This window comes from Sorex araneus, chromosome 2, assembly GCF_027595985.1.
Source record: "Sorex araneus isolate mSorAra2 chromosome 2, mSorAra2.pri, whole genome shotgun sequence".
In the NCBI taxonomy this organism is placed as follows: Eukaryota; Metazoa; Chordata; class Mammalia; order Eulipotyphla; family Soricidae; genus Sorex; species Sorex araneus.
The window spans coordinates 234,439,024-234,449,296 of NC_073303.1; the positions used below are offsets into that span (position 1 = coordinate 234,439,024).

General features: G+C 60.4%; 1 protein-coding gene across 7 annotated transcripts; it reads left to right on the forward strand.

Moving 5' to 3' along the window:
- The first annotated feature begins 14 nt into the window (after positions 1-14).
- On the forward strand, positions 15-7,403 carry FDX2 (ferredoxin 2). Of its 7 annotated transcripts, none has more exons than XM_055129386.1 (8): positions 46-182; positions 528-634; positions 2,661-2,836; positions 2,953-4,095; positions 4,536-4,892; positions 6,118-6,209; positions 6,535-6,628; positions 6,769-7,403. In XM_055129386.1, the coding sequence occupies exons 4-8, from the start codon at positions 3,473-3,475 to the stop codon at positions 6,893-6,895; spliced, it is 1,293 nt and encodes a 430-aa protein (XP_054985361.1). In that variant the 5' UTR covers positions 46-182; positions 528-634; positions 2,661-2,836; positions 2,953-3,472; the 3' UTR covers positions 6,896-7,403. The 7 variants fall into 7 exon arrangements, with proteins under 7 accessions (XP_054985363.1, XP_054985362.1, XP_004616618.1 ...); XM_055129384.1 differs by having other exon boundaries at positions 2,749-2,836; XM_055129385.1 differs by lacking the exon at positions 46-182 and adding an exon at positions 284-315.
- Positions 7,404-10,273: the final 2,870 nt, after the last annotated feature.

The following is a 10,273-nucleotide window of genomic DNA, read 5'->3' on the forward strand; positions in this document are numbered from 1 at the left end:
TGCGAGCTTCGGAGCAGGCGCGGTTTCCGGTCACGTGACGCCTGTCATGGCCGCCTCCGTGGCCTGTGGCGGTGTGAGTGCTGGGTTCCTGCGAGCCGCGCGGGGCGCCTGGAGGAGCAGACCGGGGGGCTTTTCTGGGTCCGGGGAGGCGTCGGCGACCACGAGGAGGTTCTGGGCGACAGGTACCTGGGCTGGCGGGGCAGCGTGCGCCCGTGTCGCGCCGCGGGGCGCCGCGCGGCCGCTCACCCAACCGTGTTTTCCAGGCTTGCGCCCGGCGGGGGAGGAAACCGGTGGCCCGGAGCGGCCCGAGGGCGTGTGAGTGTGGGGGGGACCGAATCCTCCAGACTCTGCCCCACGAAGTTCTTCCAGCCCCTCACCTTGGCTTGCAGCCTCATCCCCGGGTCCCCTCAGCGTCTTCCCCCTTTCCGTGTCCCCAGCCCCAGTCGAGCCCCGACACCAGCGCCCCAAACCCGCGGTGTTGTGACCCCAGGCTCCAGCGCGGCGTCCGCATCCCCATCTGTCCCCAGGGTGAACGTGGTGTTCGTAGACCGGTCAGGCCAACGGATCCCAGTGAGCGGCAGAGTCGGGGACAATGTCCTGCACCTCGCCCAGCGCCACGGGGTAGACCTGGAAGGTGGGAGCCGGGCCCGGGAAACTGGGGCGTCGCTTCTGGGTTTAAGTAGAGACCGGAGAAGACAGTAGACAGGATGCTTTCTTCGCGCGTGTCTGTCCCAGGATCCCTGTCAGCTTTGCTCCCTGAGTGCAGTCAGAAGTGAGTGCTGGGCACCTCCCCTCTGTCCCCCCAAAAAGGGAAGCACACCCCATTGATCACCTCCGTCTCATCAGTAAGCAGTGGGGAGCAGAACCCAAACATGTAACAAAGTTCAGAGACCACCAAGCCTAAATCCCCTGCTCACCTCTTAACCATCTCAGCACTTCTTGTGGTTATCATCCCCCCAGCCCCTCTGTGCCTTCCAGGAGCCCCTGTTCTCGGTGTTCTCAGTCCCAGGCTAATAGGTGGACACTTGACCACTTCTTACTCACACATGAACGTGGCTTAATTCACGCAAAATTGCAGCGCCAATGTGTTAGGGAAATTCGGGTCAACAGCAAGAAAATGGCAAAGTAGGAGTCTAAGCCCAGCCTGTTTTCGCCATGAATTTAGAGTGTTTCTTTGGGAGGAGGGGGATCATGTTTGGGAATCACTCCTTTTTGGGTGATTGGGGTTTGTGGACACAGTGCTGGGGGACTCTGGGGTGCTGGAGATGGGACCTTGGATTCCTGCATGCAGAGTTTGCACCTCCACCCTTTGAGAGGCCTCACTTTTTTTGGTTTTTGTTTGGTTTTTTTTTGCTTTTTGGGTCACTCTCGGCGATGCACAGGGGTCACTCCTGGCTCTGCACTCAGGAATTAACCCTGGCGGTGGAGAGGCCTCACTTGGATGAGTATTGGTCACCTGACGTGTGTCAGGCAGCAGTGTACAAAATAGAGAAGACCAAGTGGGTCGAACAGGGGTTTTTCACATCCAGTTCAGCCATGGGACCACTGGACCATGAGTAAACCTGTAATTGTGTGTGCAGGTGCTCCATGTAGTTTGCAGAAACATATTGAGTTCATTTGTGGGGTTACTGTAATCAGGTGTGGGCAGCATGTGGTATGGGGGACATGGCAAGCATCCGACAGCCTGGACAGCACTGAGCTCTATCTGGGACAGTTGTACTTGTGTTTTTATTTATTTTGGCATCTTCTGCCACACCCAGCAGAATGGGGAGGCGGGGGGAGTGCTACACCATGGATGGAACCTGTGCTGTCACCCGGTGAGCACTGCCGGGCCAAGATAGAGGTTTGTGACTGACAGCTGCTTTGGAGAAATGAGAGCGGCGGAGAGAGGCACCGGCTGGGGTCTGGGGGGACAGCTGTGTGCCAAGACAGGGAAGAGGCTTTCCGGGCCAAGGTTCGAAGCAAGTGCTGAGGGGGGTTGGGGGAGGCTGGAGGACAGAGGCTTCTCCAGGACCAAGTTTTGATGTGTGTGTGTGTGTGTGTGCGTGTGTGCGTGTGCGTGTGTGCGTGTGCGTGTGTGTGTGTGTGTGTGTGTGTGTAGGTGTGTTTGGATCACACTCCATGGTGATCAGGGCTTACTCCTGGCTCTGCCCAGGCGTCACTTCTGCCAGGGGCATGTGAGGGGCCAGTGGGGTGCCGGGGATGAAACTGGGGTAGGCTGCATGCCAAGAAAGCGCTCTGCCGCCATCCTCTCTCTCCACCCCTGGAGGGGTTTCTTTCTTTTCTTTTCTTTTTTTTTTTTTTTGCTTTTTGTATCACACCCGGCGATGCACAGGAGTTACTCCTGGCTCTGCACTCAGAAGTTACTCCTGGCGGTGCTCAGGGGACCATATTGGATGCTGGGAATTGAACCCGGGTCGATCGCGTGCAAGGCAAACGCCCTACCCGCTGTGCTATTGCTCCAGCCCCGAGGGGTTTCAGTTTTATTGGGTGAAGAACCCTTTGGCAGATTACAGAGCAGATGTGTCCCTGAGCAGGAGTTGGGGGCTCCATTGAGAGGTGGGAAGGTGGTCCCATAGTTAGCATTAGGGGTTCCTGATACTGGGCCTTCTAGGGAGTCGGTTCTGGAGACCCTCGAGCTGCCCTCTTGTTCATGGCAGCCCAGGGAGATGAGCCAGGTGGGAAGACAAAATGGCTGTGCTTTGGCCAAGCTGCAAGAAATGAGCTGCCCCCCACCCCCCCTCTCAGGGGCCTGCGAAGCCTCCCTGGCCTGCTCCACCTGCCACGTGTACGTGAGCGAGGAGCACCTAGACCTCCTGCCTGCGCCGGATGAGAGGTGAGGGGCGAGGGGGACGCGCCCCCGCGGCCCGGCTGCCCCCTCCCCCACCCTCTCACCGCAGACCTCCCCGCCCCAGGGAGGACGACATGCTGGACATGGCGCCCCTCCTGCAGGAGAACTCGCGGCTGGGCTGCCAGATCCTCCTCACCCCGGAGCTGGACGGCGCCGAGTTCACGTTGCCCAAGATCACACGGAACTTCTACGTGGACGGCCACGTGCCCAAGCCCCACTGACGGGCAGCCGGACGGGGCGCCCGCCCCCGGGCCGGACTAGCGCGGCCGGGCGCCGCGGAGCGCAGGGGCGCCCCCAGAAGGTCGCAAGGTCCTCCGCCGCCCCCCCACCCCCCCACCCCCGCTTTCTTGCCGCGCCCCATTGGGTCGGGGACCCTCATGGGGCCCCCCTTTAGGCACCCCCTCTGCTGAGAACCGGGGCTGGGGGAAAAGGCGGAACTGAACCGAGGACAATAAAACTGTCTAAAGCCTCCAGCATTTTGAGTGATCTTGATGGGGGCCCGCCAGTCCCCCGCCTTTTTTTTTTCCCCAGCCGCATCATTTTTTTTGTTGTTGGTGGGGGAGGCTGGGCCACACCCGGCGGTGCTCAGGGATCACTCCTGGCGGTGCTCCGGGAGACCCTATGGGATGCCGAGGGTCGGGCCCCATGGGCCGCGTGCAAGGCCAGCGCCCTCCCCTCTATCCTTTCGCTCCGGCCCCCCAACTACTTCTAGGGCACTCGCCAACTCTCCCCGCCACGCCCAGGCACGGCGTGCTGGGCCGTCAATGGTCTGCGGCAGCGTCCAGGACCCCCCCTCTTCCGGCAGGGGAGAACCCACGTGGGCGAGCGTGGCCAGGCCCCGCCCCGCAGGCAGCGCGGAGGGATCCGAAGGGATCCAGAGGGATCCTCCTCGGGGGGTGCGCGGGGCTCACCTGGGTGTGCACGCCGAAAAGGGCAGGGCCGGGGGCTCGGGGCTGGTGCCCGGGCCCCGCCCCGTGCAGCGGAGGCCGCAGCGCCCCCACCCACCCGCGCATCCACCCACCCAGGTGCGTCTCATCTCCTCGGGTGCACCGGGGGGTGGGGCCGGGTCCGGGAGAGATCGGGGCTGTGTGGGGGCTGCGTGGAGGCGCGATGGAGGCACAGCCAGGCCCGGGCTTCGTGCTGCGAGATCCACAGGCGTCTCCGTGTCTGGGCCCTGACACGCGCCCGGAACGCTCAGCCCAGCCGATCCCGAGGACCCCAGGACGACTGGGACTCAGCGGCAGGTGTGTTGGGCCCGAGCGCTAATACGAGGTGGGGAGGAGGAGGGGCGGGTGCTCGCCTCGCACGCGGCCCACCAGGGTTCGATCCCAAGCACCCTATTGGGTCCTCTGAGCACCAGGAGCCTGCCAGAGCACCACCGGAAGTGGCCCCAGACGGACCAAAAAAACAATGGCAGGTGCGCTCCAGGCAAGCCCCTCCCCCACCAGACCCAGTGGGCAAGGGGTCATGACCTCTGGGGCCTGGGTTTACTCAGGGGTCGCGTGCATGCGAGTTATCCCCAGGGCTCACAAAGATTCTGGTCCATTCCTCTCCCTGGGGAATATCAGAGATCATCCCGGAGATGTCAGAGGTCAGGCAGCTTAGCCTGCCCTCTGGGAGGCAAACGTGTGGGGCAGCGTTGTCGTTTCCCCCCCACTGGCTGACCACTGCCCCATGTCCCCAGGTCCTGGCCAGCCCGCGAGGATGCCGTGGCAGCGCTGTGCTTCTTGCACGAAGCAGCAGAGGGGCTGTGTGGTACACCCCCCACACTGGGGTCCTGCTGGGAGCCCCTGCAGGCGCTGGGGACTCTGGAATCCCCACCGGTCATAGGGGATGCCAGGAGCGTGCTGACCACGACCTGCCAGCAGAGCCACCACTACCACCTGGGGTTCCCAGGAGCGCTGGCACCTGCCTCCCCAAGGCCCCGAAAGCAGCCTCACCCCCAGAAGGGCTTGGAGCCGGAGGACCCCCAGTTTCAGGGCGTGACCCTGAAGTTTGAGATCAAGCCTGACGCCAGCCTACATATCGTGCCCAGCTACAGGTAGGGGCTGGCTGGGATGGGGACACTCCAGAGTTCCCTGGGAGAGACCTGGGGAGGGGAGGGACCCCCCACACACACACATCCCCACCGCCTGTTTTCAAATGACCCAGACAGAGCAAGTCCCCGCTGGCACGGCGGCAGACCCAGCATAATGCGTCCCCCACAGATGGACTAATCCCGCCCCAAGATGCACTGGCCTATCTTCTTGGGAATAGCCACTGCCCCTGGTCAGGTCTCATAACCCTCAACCGCCCCTGGCAGCCACCTCTAACTCATCTGGGCCCTGTGAAGCCATGCAAAGCCCATTTTACAGATGTGGAAACTGAGGCACCGTGGGGTGCTGACTCACCAGGATTGCACAGCCAAACTGGCTGGGATGGGGATGGGGGGGCGGATGCTGGGATGGTATCCCACAGGCTGGCCCCCAGGCTCGCCACCTCTTCAAAGCAGGACCCTCGGGGTTTGGATTCAAATGAGGGATTGCAGGTGAGGGGACAGATATAAAAGCTGGGCACCGCTGGGAGTGACCCCCGAGTAACATTTTGGGAGTAGTAGCCCCTGAGTTCCACCCAGTGTGACCCCAAGGCCAAAAGATAAAATGTTTTGGGGGGCTGGGCCACAGGATGCTGCATTAAGGGTGAGCCCCTGGGCTCCATATTCTGCTGAAATGGAACGGAAAAGTAATAGAAAAAAAATCGGGCCAGGAGGGTGATGGCGTCAGGCCGCATACTCTGCCTTTGGGAGCCTGCGATGCTCCCCACACTCCATGCCAAAGCCCACCTGGTTTCCCTCCAGGGCAGGTGATAGGGCACTTGGAGGGTGCTTGCCTTGCACGCGGTCGACCTTGGTTCGATCCCCAGCATCCCATAGGGTCCTCTGAGCACCGCCAGAAGTGATTCCTGAGCACAGAGCCAGGAGTCAGCCCTGAGTACTTCCAGATGTGGCCAAAAAATAAAATATAAAAGCAGCGTTGCTGGGACTGGAGCAATAGCACAGCGGGTAGGGTGTTTGCCTTGCACGCAGCCGATCCAGGTTCTATTCCCAGCATCCCATATGGTCCTCTGAGGACTGCCAGGAGTAATTCTTGAGTGTATGAGCCAGAAGTAACCCCTGTGCATTGCCGGGTGTGGCCCAAAAAAAAGCGTTGCTGTTGCTGTGGGGAGAGGCTGTCTGGGATCGCATACCCCCCACCCCCACACACACTGATGCCTTGCTTTCTCCCCAGCCTGGCCTTCAGCAGCGGCTCCAGCTCTCAGAGTCCCCCCGAGGAGCCCCCCAAGAGCCCCGAGGCCAGTCTAAGAGGCAGCGAGGCCCTGGGTGAGTGTGAAGATTCAGGGCTATAAATATTTGGGGAGACAGTTCCTCTCCTCCCTGTCTTTCTCCCATCCTGCTTCCCCATTTAGACCTTTCCAGGGGAACTCGAGGTCCCCCCCCCCACCGGCTGAGTCACCCCACCCCCGGCTTCCTTCTTTGCCATATGTCTCCCTCAGCTCTCCAGCACCCAGGGCTGGCCTGGATCCAGAGCAGTGGGTGCCTTCACCCAGGACCCCGCGCCCCCCCAAAAAAGTACCCTACCCATACCCGCTTCCTGAGCTCAGGCCTGTGCCTCTGACCCCTGCCCTCTGACCTTCGCCTCCATCAGAAACCCGGCGCTGTGCATCCTGCCGAACCCAGCGGACCCCTCTCTGGAGAGATGCGGAGGATGGAACCCCACTTTGCAACGCCTGTGGCATCAGGTTGTCAGCAGACGGGAGGGGGTCAGGGCGGGGTCCTGGTGCCTAGACTTTGTGGGATAGGAAGAGGTCACGCTGCTGGGAATTGGACCCCCTCCCAAGCCCGGAGCACTTCCTGAAGGCTCCACTTCCTGCCTCCCCAGGTACAAGAAATACGGCACCCGCTGTGCCAGCTGCTGGCTGGTACCCCGGAAAAGCGTGCAACCCAAGCGGCTCTGCGGCAGATGCGGAACAACCCTGGGCTCCCCCACAGACCCCGCGCAGGACTAAGCCCAGCCCGAAGCCCTGCCTCAGTTTCTCCTCCAGGAAGCATAGGACCAGAGAGCGGTGAGGGGTCCGGTCTGCTTTCTCTCTGCCCAATGGAGAAGCCCTGAGCCCCCTTCTCCACCAGCCTATGCTCCTCTCCTTGGTTTCCGCTCCTTAGGGGCGCCTGAGCCCCCCAGCCATCCTCACTGTTCCCCCATGGTAATAAAGAGCACTGTGCGCAGAGCAGGGACGCTGTGTGCTTGGGGACTGCCCCGTAATCCTCCCTGCCTGCTCCCCGAGGTCCTGAGGGACACATGGAGATTACGGGGAGCTGGAGGCCCCCTGATCCCACGGGGAGAGTCCCCCCCATAGCACCCACACACATATGAGCACATGTCCCAACAAACGTTTCTAGATGTACGTACACAGACCCGCAGCACCAAGGCAGCCACACGTGTGAACATCCTCCCATCAGCCCACCAGCCCCTCACTATGCTCCCTCTTTCACACTAACCCACCCCATAGCGGGTCCCCATAGGCCAGGGGTGCAAGAGTGACCCTGGGCTGGTCTGGGGCGATAGCACAGCAGGGAGGGCGTTTGCCTTGCACGCAGCTGACCCGGGTTCGATTCCCAACATCCCATATGGTCCCCTGAGCACCACCAGGGGTAATTCCTAAGTGCTGAGCCAGGAGTGACCCCTGTGCATCGCCGGGTGTGACCCAAAAAGCAAAAAAAAAAAAAAAAAAGAGTGACCTGGGGTAGACCGTAACCCTGAGGGCTACCAGGCAGAGGGATGCAGGGCGGCCAGGGCTTGACCCCCAAGTCTCCCCAGGGCTGTGTCTGCCTTTGCTTGGGGGAGGGACCAGCCCAAATACACACACACACACACCCATCGGCCCCTCTTCCAGACACACACACACAAACACACCCTGGCCCCACTACTAGACAGAGACACACACATACACACAAACATAAACACATACAGACACACACCCCCGACCTCTGCCAGACACAGACACATATACACACACACCCTTGGCCCCTCTGCCAGACAGACACACACATACACACACTCATTGGCCCTTCTGCCAGGCTGCTCCAGCTCCTGGATGTCGCCTTAGCCCCTACCAGAACATCCCCCGCGGGTCCCATTTACTTCACGCACATCTTGGACTTCAGGATTCCAGCCGCCCACCCACTCGGGCCCGACCCTCCCTCCCCGGGCTGTGGCCTGTAGACTCCAGGAGGCTTCTCCCCACTGGCATGCACCGAGCAACAGCCAGGCCCAGGCCCTGGGCATCACTGAGGGGCGCCAACAGGCCGAAGGCCCCTGACTCAGTGGAGAAAAGGTTCTGGAAGGACAGGAAGCAAGCATCAGTTACAGGTCCAGGAGTGTCCGGTGGGGAAACCTTGGCCAGGAGGGTGTCCTTCGGGGTCTTCCAGGGACCTTGAGATGGTGTGTGCCCAGGCTGGCCACCTGCTGTCCAGGCCTGTCTCTGTCTCTCTCACACACAAACTCTCTCACTCTCTCTCTTGCTCTGCCTCTCACACATTTTTCTCTTGCTCGCTGCCTCTCACACATGCACTCTCTCACTCTCTCGCTCTCTCATACTGTCTCTTGCTTTCTGTCTCTTGCTCATTGTCTCTTTTGCTCTCTCACACTCTCGCTCTTCTCTCTTGCTCACTCTCACACACACATTGTCTCTCACACTTTCTCTTGCTCTCTCTCCTACGCACTACTCTCTCCTACTCTCTCTCTCTTCCTCTCTCTCTCTCTGGTTCTCCACGTTCCTGAGCTTGAGAGAGGAGACTCGGTGAGGGAGGGCAGTGGGGGGGGCAGCAGCTGTTCTCGCCTTATGTTTTGAGGGGGCGGGCGCCGTGGGGGTGGCAGCAGCAGATCCCATTCCTGTTTGAAATCAGGCCACGCCTGCTTGAAAGGCAGGCTGGAGTAAACTGAGGCAAGGCTGATCACAGGGTGAAGCTGAATCCTTTCCCCCCCCCCCAGGTTTTGTTTTGAGGGGGGGTGGGTCGCACCTGTCAATGCTCAGAGGGTTACTCCTACCCTGTGCTCAGCATCTTGGGGATCATTCCTGACCAAGTCTGGGTACCCTACTTTATGCCAGGAATTGGGGCCGCATGCGAGGCAAATGCCTTCCCCTGTATTATCGCTCGGGCCCCAGAATGCTTGCTTGCTTTTTGTTTTTGAGCCACACCTGGCAGTGTTTGGGACTTACTCCTGGCTCTGTGCTCAGGAATCACTCGAGTCGGTGCTCAGGGAACGCAATGGGGTGCTGGGGATGGAACCCAGGCTGGCCAAGTGCCTTCCCCGCGGTCCCCTCTCTGGCCCCGGGAATGCATCCTTGAAGAGGAGGGATCTTCCGGGAGCTGATGCTCAGCTACAACCATGGGTTTTGCCCAGCTTCTGGGTGGGAAGGGGTGTAGAGTACGGGTGGGCATGGCTGCTTCCTGGCATGGGGGCCCCACCCGTCTGGGAAGGCAGCCTCAGCTCTGCCTGGAAAGCTGCCTGGGGAAGCACCGAGCTCTCCCCGACGCCAGGAGTGAGCTGGGCGGAAGAGATAAGCACTGGAAGGGAAGGGTGCTCACCTCTGCCCCAGGATCCGGTGACCTCGGGAAAATGACTGGCATCACAGAATGGGGCGGGGTGGGGTGTGTGTGGAGGGGGGCAAGAGCCAGATCCCTGCTTTCAGCACTAGAGGGCCTCAAAAATCAAAGCCAGCACAGGGAGTGAGTGAGTGCACATGAGTACCAGGATTCGATCCCCAGCACTGCCCCCCAAAAGGGGGGTGGGGAAATAACCAAAACCAAAAATCAAAACTGGATCTGGGGAAGGTGCTCAGGCAGGCTGGCCATGGGCTCTGTGTGTGGAAGGCCCCATGTTGGGTCCCTAGCCTCTGTCGCATGGTCCCTGAGCACCGCAGAGTGTGACCTCTCCATGGTGGCCTGCATAAGGCACTGTTTTTTTTGTTGGCACATTTTTTTTGTTGTTGCTTTGGCCCACACCTGGCCATGCTTAGTAATAAGGGCTCATTCCCGCCTCTGCACTTGGATTCCCCTGCTAGGCACATGTATGTGGTATCAGGGATCAAACCCAGGTCAGACGCATGCAAAGCAAATGCCCTTCCCACTCTCCATCCCTCTAGCCCACTTTGCACTTTTTTTTATTTGGGGGATTTTTCTATTTGTGTTTGGGGGTCACATGGGTGGTGTTCAGGGCCGACTCCTGGCTCAGCGCTCATGGATCACTCTTGGTGGGGCTGGGGGAACATCTGGGGTGCTGGGGATTGGACCCAGGTCACCCGCAAACCTAGGAGACCAGCGCCCTCCCACTGTACTATTGCTCCGGCCCTGTCCCAAGTTTTTTAAAATAAATTCCCAGGGTT